The sequence below is a fragment of the Microcaecilia unicolor genome, chromosome 11 (assembly GCF_901765095.1).
Source record: "Microcaecilia unicolor chromosome 11, aMicUni1.1, whole genome shotgun sequence".
Taxonomy (NCBI): Eukaryota; Metazoa; Chordata; class Amphibia; order Gymnophiona; family Siphonopidae; genus Microcaecilia; species Microcaecilia unicolor.
In genome coordinates this window covers 96,559,336-96,577,293 of record NC_044041.1, presented here as the reverse complement: position 1 = coordinate 96,577,293, position 17,958 = coordinate 96,559,336, and the positions used below count along the sequence as shown (strand labels likewise).

Here is a 17,958-nt window from a genome sequence, read left to right as displayed (position 1 = left end):
GGCTGGAGGGGGGCAGGGGAGAGAAGAGAATCAGTGGGTATGGATGGCTGGAGGGGGGCAGGGGAGAGAAGAGAATCGCTGGGTATGGATGGCTGGAGGGGGGGCAGGGGAGAGAAGAGAATCGCTGGGTATGGATGGAGGGGGGCAGGGGAGAGGAGAGTTGCTGGACATAGGTAGATGGGGACGAGGGGGCAGGAGAGTTGCTGGACATAGGTGGATGGAGGGGAGGGGGCAGGAGAGTTGCTGGACATGGGTGGATGGAGGGGAGGGAGCAGGAGAGTTGCTGGACATGGGTGGATGGAGGGGAGGGCAGGGAGTGGATGGGGGGAGGTTTGCTGGACATGGATGGATGGAGGAGGGGAGAGGAGGGTTGCTGGACATGGATGGAGGAGAGGGAAGGGAGAGAGAAGAAATGCTGGACATGGATGGAGGGGAGGGAAGAGTGAGGAAGGAGATGAGATGAGGGAAAAGGGAGAAAAACTGCACATGGATGAAGAAAACAGGCAGATGCTGCATCCACTGGACAGTCAAGTCTGCGGAGAACCCAGCTTTTACTTACGGATGTAGGGCAAGAAATTAAGAAGAAAGGCGGAAAGCAAAGAAATAAATGGAAAGGAAGCCCTGGAAATGGAGTTAAGAGGTCAGATAGCAGCAGAATCGGATACTGGGCCAGCATGATCACAAAAACAAAGTCACCAGACAACAAAGATAGAAAAAATCATTTTATTTTCATTATAGTGTTTGGAATATGTCCACTTTGAGAATCAGGTGCTCAACATTAAAAGTTTATATTTATTTATGGCATTTTATTGCACATTAAACATGAATTAGATTGGAACCTGGGATCATTTAAATTTTTTTTTCCTGGCCAGAGTAATGCATTGACCCCCCAAGGCTCTCTCCCCCTGCTATAGCCAGCTCTGCAATTTTGAGGGGGCACAGAGGTGGACGGGGGGAGGGCGCAGAGGTGGACGTGGGGGGGGGGGGGGACGCAGAGGTGGACCGGGGAGAGAGCCAGTTAAACATTTACCAGCACACCACTGCGACTGAGGCATGAGACAGCTCTTCTTGGACCTTTTGAAAGAGAACAGATCAGCTGCTAAAAATACTGAGCATTTCCTTTTCCTTCACACTTTTACGCCATTCTATCCAATCAGAAAGCAAGACTACAGGAGCCAGAGCCCCAATTCTGGACTAGCTCTCCACTTAGCTCTTTGCTTCTTTTCTAAATAAAATCATTGATCATTATGAACCACAAAGCACAGAAAGGAACTGTGATCTCCAATGCAAATTGTGATAATTATTAGAAACCACAGACCAACCCATTTATTGTGTCAAAGCAAAAAGTACAGTAGCCCTCACTCCTTTAGCTAGCTGCAAAGATGAGGCAAAAGCTAACTACTCAGCTCCTACGGTAGGGTAAAGAAAACAAGAAATTGTTACACCAGGGTTTGATTACTGCACCAACTGTTCACCAGTTTCTATAACTAACTGAAAAAATTACAAGAATACACCTTACACCAGGCAGTGTTTCCAAAATTCATGTGCAATACAAAATCCTTACTGTATGTACAAAACAAACAGCAACACACCCCAGAGAACAGCTGTTTGGAGCAAGGAGGGGAGTCACAAATGGAGAGGCATGTGTGATTCAGTGGATGAATCAGGAATAGAAACACACACACAACCTGATTTACAAACTTTTTCTCCCATTTTATGTGCTTGAAGAAAGCTTAGAGAGTAATTTTATAACCAACCACCTAATTTGTACAGGTATGTGCATAACTTATACTAATTTTCAAAGGGAAAGTATTTGTATACTTTCCTTTTGAAAACTACCCTACAAACACATACTTGCTAATTACTATGCACAAATATTTCAGAAAAATTAATGTGCACACTTTTAAAAATCTAAAAGTATTTATAAATCCAAATTCTGTCCCAACTCTGCTTTATAAGGGTATAAGTATACGTGACATGGCTATTACGCACACATTTCTTGAACCTGCATAGAACATAAGCCATTTCTAGGCATAAACCGTTTATGCTGTAATAACCTTTAAAATTGTCCTCCTAGTAAATCAGGACCATAGGATTAGGAGGTTTTGATACCTTTTAAAAACCCAAAAATCAAGATGTTGTAGCATGAGTTTGAAACCACATAGGTTCCCTTGTTCAGACATGGAAACAGAGAGAGAAGAGAAGATGGAAAAGGAGAGAGAAGGATGAAGGGGAGCTGGACGTGATCAGGAGTATGTTTTTCATTCATTTCTGACACCCCACGTAAGCACAGCTGTTCCACAGGAAGAATTACAGTGGGGGAAATAAGTATTTGATCCCTTGCTGATTTTGTAAGTTTGCCCACTGACAAAGACATGAGCAGCCCATAATTGAAGGGTAGGTTATTGGTAACAGTGAGAGATAGCACATCACAAATTAAATCCGGAAAATCACATTGTGAAAAGTATATGAATTTATTTGCATTCTGCAGAGGGAAATAAGTATTTGATCCCCCACCAACCAGTAAGAGATCTGGCCCCTACAGACCAGGTAGATGCTCCAAATCAACTCGTTACCTGCATGACAGACAGCTGTCGGCAATGGTCACCTGTATGAAAGACACCTGTCCACAGACTCAGTGAATCAGTCAGACTCTAACCTCTACAAAATGGCCAAGAGCAAGGAGCTGTCTAAGGATGTCAGGGACAAGATCATACACCTGCACAAGGCTGGAATGGGCTACAAAACCATCAGTAAGACGCTGGGCGAGAAGGAGACAACTGTTGGTGCCATAGTAAGAAAATGGAAGAAGTACAAAATGACTGTCAATCGACAAAGATCTGGGGCTCCACGCAAAATCTCACCTCGTGGGGTATCCTTGATCATGAGGAAGGTTAGAAATCAGCCTACAACTACAAGGGGGGAACTTGTCAATGATCTCAAGGCAGCTGGGACCACTGTCACCACGAAAACCATTGGTAACACATTACGACATAACGGATTGCAATCCTGCAATGCCCGCAAGGTCCCCCTGCTCCGGAAGGCACATGTGACGGCCCGTCTGAAGTTTGCCAGTGAACACCTGGATGATGCCGAGAGTGATTGGGAGAAGGTGCTGTGGTCAGATGAGACAAAAATTGAGCTCTTTGGCATGAACTCAACTCGCCGTGTTTGGAGGAAGAGAAATGCTGCCTATGACCCAAAGAACACCGTCCCCACTGTCAAGCATGGAGGTGGAAATGTTATGTTTTGGGGGTGTTTCTCTGCTAAGGGCACAGGACTACTTCACCGCATCAATGGGAGAATGGATGGGGCCATGTACCGTACAATTCTGAGTGACAACCTCCTTCCCTCCGCCAGGGCCTTAAAAATGGGTCGTGGCTGGGTCTTCCAGCACGACAATGACCCAAAACATACAGCCAAGGCAACAAAGGAGTGGCTCAGGAAGAAGCACATTAGGGTCATGGAGTGGCCTAGCCAGTCACCAGACCTTAATCCCATTGAAAACTTATGGAGGGAGCTGAAGCTGCGAGTTGCCAAGCGACAGCCCAGAACTCTTAATGATTTAGAGATGATCTGCAAAGAGGAGTGGACCAAAATTCCTCCTGACATGTGTGCAAACCTCATCATCAACTACAGAAGACGTCTGACCGCTGTGCTTGCCAACAAGGGTTTTGCCAAGAAGTATTAGGTCTTGTTTGCCAGAGGGATTAAATACTTATTTCCCTCTGCAGAATGCAAATAAATTCATATACTTTCCACAATGTGATTTTCCGGATTTAATTTGTTATGTGCTATCTCTCACTGTTACCAATAACCTACCCTTCAATTATGGGCTGCTCATGTCTTTGTCAGTGGGCAAACTTACAAAATCAGCAAGGGATCAAATACTTATTTCCCCCACTGTAAATAGTTGTAAGAAATTAACTTAATTTTTCCATTGGATGAATGATTAAGTACTATTAAATGATTTGCAAATATCTTAAAAACAGTGCATAGTATATGCTGGATAAAAATGTGGAACATTTTCCCCCGCAAGCATATAAGCTATGAAGTGAACAGCCAGAACTAGAACACTTGCAGTGATGAGATTTTGTCATTACGGTAGGCAAAAGCTACAACCCTGATGTTTGAAAAATAAAGACAAGATGCATACACAAATTTGCAAAAATTCTTGTTACACTAAATGCTGCTTTATTGCATAAAAATACCCATTAGCATTCCTGGGGAAAACTGATTACTCACACGCCGCCTTTCTGTTAGTGCTGTAATTTCACTTCCTACAGATGTTAAGTAACCCGACAGAGTCTAAGGAAACCAAAGGCAGAGCAGATAAGAGAGACTCACAATACAGAAATCCTGTAAAATCAGTTGTTTAAAAAAGTACATTCTTAAAAGGAAGCAACATGCTAGCTTTGCAGTCCTGGAGAATACTGTTTAACCACTGACTTCAAGTAAGGGTTTCTTCCATAAAATTCTAGCAAGTTGTGAAGCTGACTTTAAAAGATTTTGAACATTTTGTCCCAGTGGTGTGACGTTTGATCTGTGCATGATGTTGCTATAAATGTCAGGGGCAGATCCTTTTGATTCTTCTTTTTGTTAACATATTGTAGTGTTCACCAGAAACATCACTTTTCAAATTAAACATTGTAGATGATTGGATAGCCATATGGGCAATATTGGGGATGCAATTCCTGTAAATGCTTGAGAAAGAAGTGAGTGATTGGCAGTTGAGTAACAGATACTGTCAGTCAGGGGATTTAGCTGTTGTCCTGCAATGTCTATTAAGGAGGGATGACACACTTAGGTTTGTGGTCCACTCTTACCACAGAACACAGACTACAAAATCTTTTCTGTGGTTTTTGCAACTACATTCAATGCAGTTTATATATTATATACAGGTACTTATTTGTACCTGGGGCAATAGAGGGTTAAGTGACTTGCCCAGCCAGAGTCACAAGGAGCTGCAGTGGGAATTAAACCCAGTTCCCTACTATCAAAGTCTGCTGCACTAACCACTAAGCTACTCCTCTACTTCAAACAGGAAGACGAGCACAAAGGATGTCAAAATCAGACAAGCTACATGAACAAGAATCCCAAGCATCTGACCTTTATAGTGAATACTTTAAGACAATGATAGAGTATGATTAACATCAGTCAGTTGGAAATATGCATCATATTATGCAATACCTTTAAAATTTCCCTCAGGCTCAGAATTTGAGGCCTCCCAAGAAGCTGCAGGAACAGGGCAAAAAAGAGAAGCCACCTCCAAAGATGTGACTATCAGCTCTTCCTTCAGGAAACCCTCTCCCTTCTTAGATCTATCCCTTCTTAAAGGCACGCAGCTTGCTTCAGCGAGAAGACACCCCTAGATACATAGTCTGCCTACAGGTAAATCTGGCCCTGAATACATTATACTAGATGTCTGCCTAAAGGTAAATCCGGCCCTGTATATATTATGATACTAGATACCTTTTAATGTGTGTAAAACCTATTTTTATTGTTAATTTGTCGGGCACTGCCTGTGAAACTGGGTTTGATTCCCACTGCAGCTCCTTGTGACTGGGCAAGTCACTTAACCCTCCATTGCCCCTTGAGTACAAATAAGTATCTGTATATAATATGTAAAGTGATTTGACTGTAGTTGCAAAAAAACACAGAAAGGGGTATATCAAGTCCCATTCCCTTTCTGCATGCAGAAGACAGTGTGCAAGCTGCTCCTACAGGCAGGTTGTGAGAGGGTACCTGAAGCCAGTCGTCTGGCACAGATAATGGATGTGAGAAACATGCTGCACAGCTTCTGGCTGGATGTGGCACAGGAGGCAATTGTAATGACAAACTCAGCTTTCCAAAAGCCATTCACAACTGTAGACACTACATTCAGCATTAGAAATAGAGAAACCCCAGAGCCTGCAAAAGCACAGAGGATTTCAGCACTAGTGACTAATTCTAAACCTAAGATCTAAATTCAAATTTTATCAGACAACTTCCTTCTAGGGAACACACGGTGAGGACTGTTATATTTAAGGCTTTTGTTGAGTTTATACGCTTATGGAATTAAAGGAAGGAAGGTGGTTATGAAGACATTTACATGCAAATATGATGTGTCTAGAATTTATATATTTTGAGATGTTTTCATAAATGGACCTTGTATTTTATTTGAAAGTTGAATGTTTGTCTTTTTGTGTTTCAGGTCTATAACTATTGCAATTCAACTTGAATCCAAGGCATTTGGAAAAAGGCAGCATGCATTCCAAATTAAATTATAAAGTTTCAAATTTCAGAAGATGGTAGGCACAAGCCACAGATTCTATAAAGTTGTGTACCCAAATTTCTGACAAGCATGTAAATTTGGTCACACAAGTTATAGAATAGTACTAGTTGTGCACCTAAACTTAATTGTTAAATTAAACATCAATTAGCCTTAATCACCAACAGCCCTTAAGTGGGGTTAATTGGTGCTAATTGGAACTAATTTGTAGCTCTGCATCTAACTACACTTAAGCACTACTCTACAAACTTAGAGGCAGATGCAGCAACCAAACGTAAAAAAATCTAAATCGTTAAAGTCCCTAACGATTTTAAAATAACGAAAAATGCACCAAAAAAAAAAGGCACACATGCTGAGATCGGTATTGAAACGTACAATGTATCAAAGAATCACAATACACATCGTTAATCGGCCCCCAAATCATGCGCAGAGCAGCCAAGCGTTATGTTAGCTGCTCTGCGCATGCCACAAACAGTCAAAACACAAGCACATGGCTCCCAAATCAAAATAAAAATAGGATCGGGAGGGGGCAAGGGCGCTCATCAGGAGCGTCCTGTACGGACGGCCTTGCCCCCCCCCCCCCCCCCGCTGCTCCCCCCACCCCGAAAAAGCAAAATTCAAGCAGCCACTGCCCCCCTCCCTTCCTCACTACTCTCTCACCTCAGCTCCGCCTCCCGACATCCTCCGTCCGTGCCCCGCCCCCTTTTGGGGTCGTCGCCGCCATTCCCCTCCTCCATCGGGCCCCCCTCCCTCTTACCGGGCCCGTGCAGCGCCTCTCTCCTCTGTCCGAAGGCGCTGCACGGGCAAGAAGAAAGCCTGATGCCTGCCTTTGCCCAGCTTCGATGGCGCGTCTTTCTCCTGCTGGGCCCGCCCCTTTCTGACGTCGGTAACCTACGTAGGTTACTGACGTCAGACAGGGGCGGGCGCAGCAGGAGAAAGACGCGCCATCGCGAAGGCAGGCATCAGCTGATTCAGCTTTCTTCTTGCCCGTGCAGCGCCTTCGGACAGAGGAGAGAGGCGCTGCACGGGCCCGGTAAGAGGAAGGGGGGCCCGATGGAGGAGGGGAATGGCGGCGACGACCCCAAAAGGGGGCGGGGCACGGACGGAGGATGTCGGGAGGCGGAGCTGAGGTGAGAGAGTAGTGAGGAAGGGAGGGGGCAGGGGCTTCTAGAAGTTTGCTTTTTCGGGGTGGGGGGAGCGGCGGAAAGTGGGGAGCAGCGGGGGGGGGGGGGGCCGTCCGTACAGGACGCTCCTGATGAGCGCCCTTGCCCCCTCCCAATCCTTTTTTTATTTTATTTTTTTATGTGTTTTCTGAGGTCCTTTGGACCAATCACAGCGCTTTTAGCTCTGCTAATGCGCTGGGATTGGCTCAAAGTTTGTTTATTTTTTCACTTAACACTTTTTCCTGCCTTTTTCCTGCGTAAAGGCAATCGGAAAAGGTTAGTGCATGTCGTTTCAATGGGGTTTTCACACTAATTGCTCATCTCCATTCCGTTTTCGTTAGCTGCTACTGTCGTCGGAAAATAGGCTTAAGTGCATGGAAAGGATAGGAAATTCTTCCCTGAGGGCTCATTTAACGATGAAAAACGTTTAGTGCATCTACCTCTTAGTGCCTAAATGCTATAGCACACAACTACACAGGGGGAATGTACATGGGTAGATCAGGGACATGTTTTGCAGTAGCATACATAAATTATAGAATATCATCACTTATGCACACAACTTCCAACTTTAGTCATGACCATTTACACCAGTTTTTTACATGGCATACTTGATTGCGCCTAAAGTTAGGGATGTGCATGCCAACACAGGCAGATGGAGGCTGAGAACAAGAGACTGTGATCCTTGCCTACAAGGGTACTCTGCAGTTTTCAACTGATGGCTGCAGTCATACTCTACAGCTTCTGTGGTGCACTGGTGACAAGGGGCTCCTGGCACAGTTGGAGAGCAGTTAGACAGTGGAGCAGAGGACTCTCATTCATTTTGTCTTGAGAGCATGCCTTCACTGGGTTCAGCAAAACCATGGTCTTGTGGGAGAAGATTGGTCACAGTCTCTCGTTGACGCAGGGTGTTTAGAAGCAGGACCTGCATATGCATCAGATGCCTTATGATGAGACCTTATTAGGGTTTCAGCAAGAAATAAAGCAGTAGTTTTCCTGTGAGACATCTTCTATGGTTAAGAAATTGGTCAGCAAATTCCACCTCTAAACCTCAGATGGGCAGGCTACTCTCTCAGGAAAAACTGCTTTTCAGAGAAGATTCAGAGAAGTTAGTTAAAGACTTGTGAAATTCTAAATCTCAAAGATTGCCTGAAGACAGATACTGAGATGCTAGGTGATTTTAACCAGGTCACTCAGGCTCCTTTTAATGCTTATGTTTTCAAAGTCATCAGGCCTCCTTTTCTGGTTGACAGGAAAGGAGGTAGCCTGGAAGCTGGGGCCTCAGCTGCTTCTTTTGTTCTACCCAATGAGAGCCTGTAGTTCCACTCTTCTTCCCTTTGGATAGGCAGCTGTCTCTCCAGTTGTTTTGAGGAGTGGACCCGAATCATGTTAGACTAATGGCTCTTGGACATCATTAACAGAGGATACAAGGACCTCCTTAGAAGTGGTGCAAAAGAGACATTTATCTTCACTCTTAATAAAGCTTTGATGCTGAGAAGGCCTTTGATCATGTGTACTAGACATATCTTTTCAAAGTTCTACAGGCCTATGGTATTGGAGTTTTGTGTTTTGTTTTTGGATATGGTGCATATTCTTTACTCAAATCCTAAGGCAATTGAGTTAATGGGATATTTTCACAGCTGTTCGTGGTCTGCCAGGGTACACATCAGGGTTGCCTTTTATCTCCTCTACATTTTGTTTTGGTGTTGGACTGCCTTATTAGGGATATTTTTGTCAAATTCTGATATAAAGGGAGTAGTTGACATCAGAATTTAAAATCTCTGCATTTGCAGATGACCTCTTAGTTCATCTTTCTAACCCCAACAATCGCTTGAGGCACTTATGAAAATTTGGAGGGAATATGGTGGCCTCTTCTGGATTCTGCGTGAATCCACGGAAGTCCTTAGTGCTGGCCTCCTTGGAGCATGTTTGACGAGATTGGGTGGGTCATTTTCCATTGAGGTGGGCCGATTAGATCTTTTCGTTACTTGGGTGTTCGGTTATCCATGAAAACTCGTTCTATCATCTTAATATTTCTCATTTATTGGATGCTACCATGGAACATCTATCGAGCTGGAAACGTTCGCCTCTTGGGCTCCATGGAAGGATTCACCTATTTAAGATGGTGGAGTTTCCTAGATGGCTTTACACTCTGCAAATGCTTCCCCTGAAAGATTCTGAAAAAGGATATGCGCAAATTTCACAGACATATTTCCTATTTTTGTTGGGGTGGTAAAAAGCCAAGTCCCTATCTGAATGCATCTGGGTGACTGGCAGGCTGGGGGGTTTGGTCAGGCATTAGCAGATTGGTTTCTAAAAGAGAAGACTATACCCCCATTTGCATGGAGGTGGAGTTGTATGCTCCATAGCAATTTAAATTTTTGTTGCAGGTGCCCGGGGGAGGCGGGGGCCCTGCACTCTGGCCCAAGTGGCAGCATTTTACTGAATCCTTTAAGACAATTGTGGTGTGATCTCATGGGCCTTTGGGGAGTCTCACCCCACACTTCTGCACTACTGCCTATTCAATGGAATGGAAAATTTCTCTCAGGAAATGAGAATGGGAGCTTTTGATGTAGGAAAAGTTTGGAAATTTTGCGTTTGGCGCATGTTCTGCATCTGACTGGCAATTTGCTACGTCTTTCAGTACTGGGGGATGGATCTTTAGCTCAAATGGCCAACACCTCTGCTTAGCAACAACTGCAACATTATATTTTTACTCTTGATGTCGTGGCTCTGTCAGCGTGTCATAGTTCTAAGTTTATTCTCTCTTTTTGATCTACAAGGCAAGGACCACCTTTCAGTTTCAGGAATACATAAGACAATCTTGAAGTATTCTCCCTTGAAAACTACACCACACCTGGCTGATAGATTTTATTTTTTTTTTTGGTGGGGGGGGGGGGACCTACATAGGTCACTAACTACACTGGATATTACCAAGTTGAATGCCCAGATTCCAACCTTGACCATAGCAGCAGATTTAAGGGAATGCCAATTTCGGATACTGCATCGCACATATATTACTCAGCTATTTAGCATATGGAAGGGGGGGGGGGGTACTAATGTTTGCCAGAAGTGCACTCTCCACCATAACTCCTTTTTTCATGCTTTATGGGAATGTTCTAAGGTTTGACAATTTTGGACCCAGATTGTTCATTATTTGGAACATATTCTGGGGTCACCCATACCACTTCCACCACTGGCTTGTTGCTGGATAAATAGGCAGCATTGTTAGGTAAGAAATCAATCCTGAATGTCTGGACTACTCAGATTCTCCTTCTTTTTGAAGTTGGAAGAGTTTGTTATATCACACTATGTTGATGGAGAGACAAATGGTTGGGCTGCCTCATAAGAGACAAAAATTTCTTTTCAATTTGGGACCCCTATATTTCTTCCCTTCCTTTTAGGCTTGGAGTTTCATTAAACACGTAACTCCATGTTGGGTTTAGATGACTGCATTCTTCTGTTGCAAATGAATCCCCCCTGTGTGCGCTTTTTGGGGGGAGGGGGAGGAGAGTGGGAGTAAGGCTTATGTTAAGAGGCATTTTTGACTGGGGGAGAACTATAAGAGTGAAGGTCCCTCATTCTTCTCTTTGCCTTGTTGGGATGTTTCATGTCTTCTATTATATTGTTTTCTTGTCATATGCTTGGTACTTTATCTTCAAGAAAATTAATAAACAAAAATATTAAATAAACAGAAGCTACAAACTAGAATTTTATTTGTTACATTTGTATCCCACATTTTCCCACCTATTTGTAGGCTCAATGTGGCTTACATAGTACCGGAGAGGCCTTTGCAGGCTCCGGTGTGAACAAATACAGGGTGATGTTGTTGTAAGATCAAGTTCATGTGGCACAGCTACATTAGGGAATCAGAGAACGGAAAAGTTGTGTTATGTCCATTACGTGCTTTAGTTTGGTTGTGTTGCAGAGATTAGGCATTTAAGTTGGATTGGTAGGGTATGCCTTTTTAAACAGGTTGGTTTTTAGTGATTCCGGAAGTTTAGGTGGTCGTACGTCGTTTTCAAGGCTTTTGGTAATGTGTTCCACAGTTGTGTGCTTATGTATCCCATCCATTCTTAAATGCATTTAAGCAGTCTCTTTCTCAGGCCCAAGCCAAAGTAACTATAGTAAGCTCAACTTTCCAGAATCTTTTGGAGTTAGTAGATATGGCACCTGTTCTCGAGTCAACATAGGAAGGGGCAGATATTCCATTTACTTTGTGACTGCCAAAAAGGAAAGGATTTTTAGCCTATCTGGACCTCAGTGAGGTCAACAAGGCACTTAAAGTACGGGCGGGCAACAACTAAAAATTTCAATCGCGCAATTAAAAAAAGGCATGCATACTTTTCAATTTTCAAACGTTCACCCACATACCCTTTTTGAACAGATGTTCTGCATTTCTGACTAAAATCCTACTTTCTAATCTTCACATGTTAACCCAGACATCCTTTTTGAACAGATGCTCAGCATCGGTGATTAAAATCCTGCACATACTTTCAAGTTTCTAACGCTGACCCAGACATCCTTTTGGAAGGTGAACATATACTCAGCATGGCCAAGATTACCCAGCCTTGAATTTTTAAGGTTGACTGCACAGTTTTTAAAACCTTCATCACCATCATTCTCTGGTCTAGAAAGTTTAATATCTGATGGATGGGAGGATGGGGGCTGGAGCTGTACTGGGAGAGAGAGGGGTATGGCTGGCGCTGTGCTGGGGGGGGGGGTGGGGGGGTGGACAAAGCGCCAGGACCTTCAGGGAAAGGTTTTTTGGTTCTAATACACCACTTATGACTGTTCATGAGGTGTACTGTAACCAAAAAGTCTTTCCCTGAAGGGCCTGGTACTTCTCAAACCCCTCCCGGCACAGCTCCAGCTATACCCCTCTCCCTCCCCTTCCCTCACAGTAGCACATATCTACATCTCTTTCAATCAAAGTTTCAAAGAATGGGCAAACACATATGCTCAGCTTTCAGCCTTGTTCCCTGTCAGCTTTTGTTCTGAAATTGCAGCATCACCCCCCCCCCCCCCCCCCCAATATAATGAAGACCAGAGGTCCCTCGAGGTTACTGGCAAGAGAGAGTTGTGTATTAAATGAATATATTTTTTAGGAATTTATGGCTAGAAGTGAAGTTGATCACAATTATCTGACAAACTTTAATCATCGTCTGCCATCGATGCACAGTCTATCTCTGGGCAAATTAATATGGTCTTACATACTGCCTGAACCAAAGCATTTTGACCACACCAAGATGTGCCCCGAGAACAGAATGCAACAGTTTTGTACCTGAATTCCCATACTAGAATAGCTTGTTCTGCATTAGTAGATAGATGCTGAGCAGTGCATGGTAAATCCCCTTAATCCCTTCCCTCCTCCTAGCTGTTACCAAGTTCAAACCATACTGGTTGAAAAATTAAAGCACTCAAAATCAAACTTTGTAAGGGGGAGATGAAAAAGATTTAAAAGGCCTAATGGAACAAGCTAAGCATCTGCTCTACATGCTTTACAGTCCAGAGAACGGGCACAGCGTCTGCACACTTCCTCTCTTCTGTCAAGCTCTGCTGATGACCCAGAAGCCTTATTGGCATACAGAAGAAGTTGCATCGGGGGGAGGGAGCGAGATGAGGCAGAGGCATGTCTTCCAATTGGCAGCATGGTGATCAATGCCACTGCTCGAGAATGGAGATTAGGTAAATGCCAGCCAGTGTTAAAAAATTGTTCTGCATTAAAATTTTAAAGCGTTAATCGCCCACCCCTAACTCAAAGTGTTGCATTTCAGAATGGAAACCTTGCATTCAATAATTGCAACTGCATCGAGAGGGGAATTCTTAACTTCCTTGGACCTCAAGAAGGCAGGCCCATCTGCATATTCCTATTTGGCATCCTCATCAAAGATTCTTGAGATTTGCAATTCTGGGTCAACATTATGAATTTTATGTGATGCCTTTCAGACTTGTTACAGCTCCCAGGAATTTTTCCAACACATTGACAGGAGTGGCAGTCTTTCTGCGGAGAGAAACCATCAGAGTCAATCCGTATTTAGACAATTGATTGATTCAAATCGGTACAAGATTCTACAGTCTCTACAGACTGCTTCAGTCTCTAATACGACTAAAAATCATAGTAACCTAGTAAATGACGGCAGATAAAGACCTGTACAGTCCATTCAGTCTGCCCAACAAGATAAACTCATTTTACATGGTATGTGATATCTTAAACCAGAGTTTGATTTGTTCTTGCCATTTTCAGGGCACAGACCGTAGAAGTCTACCCAGCACTGTTCTTGTACTAAGTTCTGAAACTAACGTCGAAACCCCTTAAAATTTACACTCTTGCCCATCCATATCTATTCAGTCACGATCAGGGCATAGACCGTAGAAGTCTACCCAGCACCGGTTTTTCTTCACAATTACCGGCATTGCCACCAAATCTCTGCTAAGATTCCGTGGATCAACACCAAAAAGGGCAGAGTCTCTCTTTCACATCACAGGATGCTCAAATTGCAAACACGTGTTGTCTCCTGGAGTTGGGAGGGTCTTTGACTAAATGGCTACAACCACAGTAGTTTCTTGTGCTTGGGCGCATATTTGTCTACTCCAGAAGTTTCTGCTTACTTGGAGGTCCACACTAAGCCAGAGCTATGGTATTGCCTTCCTCGACTTGGAAAGCAAGAAAGTCTTGAGGTGGGGCTTCAGTCAATCAACACACTCAAAGCCGTGTCCCTGGAACCTCCAGATTAGGTGGTGATAATGAATGCCAGATTTTTCAGTTGGGATGCCCACTGACAATCTCAGGTGGCTCAGGGGACGTGATCCCCAACAAAGACATCATGGTTCATCAATCATTTATTTATTTCACATGCTTGATGTACCGCATGGGGCCTAATAAAGGCTTCAATGCAGTGTACAAAAAACAATTAAAAAAAAAAAAAGAAATGACAGAAGAAGAAGAAAAGAGAAAGAAGGCACACCACAGAGTGAGGAGGGGGAACAAGGGGAGTCAAAAAAAAAAGAGAAAGGCAGAAAGTCACAATAGCAGGGCAGATGGGAACAGTTATAATGCAAGGATGCTAATCTGAAAGAGGCAAAAGTGGGTTGATCTTGAACCTAACATGGGAGCTCATTCCAGAGTTTAGGGTCTAAATAGCTAAAGGCAGAATCTTGAGTGCTAGTGAGACAGATAAGAGATGGTGGTAGTAAGGACAGAAGATTATTATCAGCCAATCTAAGGCAACACAAGGAAGAGTAAGGAATAAGAACCCTGTTAAGATAAAGAGGGCAAAAGGGGACAGATTTATAAACCAACAATAGAATCCTGAACTTTATACGAGATGAAATAGGAAACCAGCATTCAGTTATCAGAAGAGGATTGACATGGTCAAAACGATGTGCACTATGAAGTAGTTTAACTGCTGTTGATTGAATGAGTTGCAAACACTTTATACTCTGTAAAGTTAGACCTGCAAAAAGAGAGTTATAATAGTCCAAACGTGATATAACCAGAGCCAGGGCCGGTCTTAGCAAGTGCAGGGCCCTATGCTGACCAATTTGATGGGGCCCCACCCTAGCCCTGCCCCCATCCTAACTCCACCCCCACCTAGCTCCACGGCCGGCCGGCCACCACTCCCCTCCGAGCTCCCGGGCCACTCCCTCCGAGCTCCAAGGCCCCCAGCTCCAGGGCTTCCCCCCCTAAGGCTCCCAGCTCCAAGGCCCCCCCTCCCTCCCGGTCATTTTTTTTAACACCACCCTCCAAAATCCAGTACTAGATTACAAAACACTCAGGACCTATAGAGCAATTCTACCATACCATAAGCAGTCATTTCTACGAATCACACATAGAAAAGGTAAACATCTTAAAACACTACACCACAGTGAGCACTAGAACATCAATTCACCTATTGTAAAATGAAACCAGACAGAATAGTACAGATCGTCGATCCTGCACAGTCAATGCCAACTGAAAGCCATATCTTTTTCACAAACACAGATACACCCTAATCCACTATAGAATAAGTAGTAATATTTAAACTTTCTATTTAGACAAAAATTAAACTGAACCCCCAAGATGCCAGACTCTGCATACAATGCAACACCACAGAAACAGAAAATGTCTCCTAGTACTGTGCAAAATATAAAGACAGCAGATGTAAATTTGAAAAAAAAAACCTAACAAATACCAATCACCACTTTACAAATTAACAAATAGAAATAAAACAAATATAGAACATAAAATAATACCATTTTATTGGACTAATACATTTAGCTTTCAGAGGCCAAAACATCCTTTCTCAGGTCAATATAGTATAGGACTGTTACAGTATCCTATCCTGACCTGAGGAAGGGGGTTTTGTTCTCCGAAAGTTAGCCAAAATGTATTAAAATTAGTCCAATAAAAAGATTACCTTGTTTACATGTTCTATTATAAACATTTATTAACACATCTACAATACTACTTTATCCTAGAGCAAAAAAATAAAAATATATATTTTATTTACAGTTTGTTGTCTCTGGTTTCTGCTTTCCTCATCTTCTTTTCACTGTCTTCCTTCCATCCAGCATCTGTCTTCGGTCTCTCTCTGCCATCCAGTGTCTGCCCTCTCTGCTGTCCCCTCCATCCAATGTCTGCCCTCTCTCCCTATTCCTTCCATCCACATCTGCCCTCTATCTCTGCCCCTTCCATGATCCATCCACCATCTGCCCCTGTCTGCCCTCTCTCTCTCCCCCATCCATTCACTGTCTGCCTGCCCTTTCTCTCTGCCCCTTCAATCCACAATTTGCCCTCCCTCTCCCATCCATCCAGGGTTTGCCCTCCCTCTCGCTCCCCCATCCAGGATCCGCCCCTCTCTCCGCCCCTTTTTTTCAGCCCCCAGTTCCAGCCCCTACTATCCCACCAGTCCCCCATTTCAGCCCCATCCCTTTTCTCCCACCAGTCCCGAGCTTCAGCCCCCCTGCCAACTTCTCCCTGTCCCCTTTTTAGCCCCTGCCCCTTTTCAGCCTCCAGTCCCAATACTAGCCCCCTTATCCCACCTACCCTCCCCTTTTCAGCCCCCAGTTCCAGCCCCCTTCATCCACATGCCTTGTATTAGGGCCCCCCTTTGCAAAACCATTCTCCCACCTGACCCACGCATGCCCCACTTTCCCACCAGCCCCAGGCATGGCCCCCATTTTCCAACCAGCCCCAGGCATGGCCCCCATTTTCCCACATGGCCCCTTCTTAGACCCCAGTGCCAGTCCCCTTCTCCCATCCGAGAACCCCCTCCCCAGTCCCCTTCTCCCATCCAAGAACCCCAGTCCCCTCCAACAATCCAAGAGCCCCCTCTCCACCCCCTTCTCCCATCCGTGAACCCCCTTCCCCACCTCAGTCCCCTTCTCCCATCCAAGAACCCTAGTCCCCTCCCCACCCGTCCCCTTCAACCATCCAACCAAGAACCCCCTCCCCACCCCCTTCTCCCATCCGTGAACCCCCTCCCTACCTGTCTCCTTCCCATTTGAGAACCCCCTCCCCTCCCCACCCCACCCCAGTCCCCTTCTCCCATCCAAGAACCCTAGTCCCCAACCGTCCCCTTCAACCATCCAACCAAGAACCCCCTCCCCTCCCCCTTCTTCCATCCGTGAACCCCCCCATCCTCACCTCAGTATCCTTCCCATTTGAGAACCCCCTCCCCACCCCACCCCCACCTGAGAACCCCCACCCCACACACCCTTCTCCCATCTGAGTCCCTCCCCCCCCCGACCCACCTACCAGCTCCGTTCTCCTGCCGCCCACCACCCTCAATGCCTTTAAAAAAACAATTTGGAAGCGCCAGAGGGACAGGCAGCGCCTCGCATCTGCCCTGCTACTAAAAATCTCTTCGACGTCGTGACATTGGGCCTTCCCACATTGAGTCTCGCCCTCCTCTGAGGTAACTTCCAATTACCGCGATGGCGGGCGGGACTCAATGTGGGAAGGCTCAACGTCGCGACGTCAAAGAGATTTTTAGTAGCAGGGCAGACGCGAGGCGCTGCCTGTCCCTCCAGCGCTTCCAAATTGTTTTTTTAAAGGCAGGACAGGGTGGGAGCAGCGGGAGTGGAGCACCCCCCACCCGCTGACATCCGGGGCGGACCGCCCCCACCACACTGCCGTCGCGCACGCGCACCGTTCGGAGGGAGGGAGGACTGGAGCTCGGGCGGTCGGGGCGGGGCAACCTCAGGCGCGCCGCGTGGGGACCCCCTGAGCGTGAGGCCCTATGCAGCCGCCTCGGTCGCCTCAAGACCGGCCCTGACCAGAGCATGTATAAGTGGATGTAAAAGTATGGCAGGAAGAATGGAGCAAACAGACCGAAGATGAAGAGCAAAAAGAAAGCACAAAGAAGCGAATATATGTGAGGTTTAAAGGTTGGAGCCGAGTCAAATGTAATGCCCAGAATCTTGACTGTATCCTTGAAAGGTAAGGTAATGCCATCTAGAGAAGGGGCTGGTGAGGTGGTGAAAAAAGAATGGTTTCATACTTAGAAGTATTCAGAAACAAAAGATTGGATTTCAGCCATGAGG

At 45.1% G+C, this 17,958-nt stretch overlaps 1 protein-coding gene across 4 annotated transcripts in view; it reads right to left on the bottom strand.

Annotated features, from left to right (window-relative positions):
* Positions 1 to 17,958, bottom strand: part of EPS15L1 (epidermal growth factor receptor pathway substrate 15 like 1) — a 425,390-nt gene that overhangs the window by 224,538 nt on the left and 182,894 nt on the right. For 3 of the 4 annotated variants that reach the window (XM_030218157.1, XM_030218156.1, XM_030218159.1), the window contains exon 12: positions 4,246 to 4,308. The exons of the other annotated variant lie outside the window; for it this stretch is intronic. In XM_030218157.1, the coding sequence (XP_030074017.1) occupies positions 4,246 to 4,308 (63 nt within the window). The remainder of the gene's footprint in view (positions 1 to 4,245; positions 4,309 to 17,958) is intronic. 4 annotated transcript variants of the gene reach the window in all.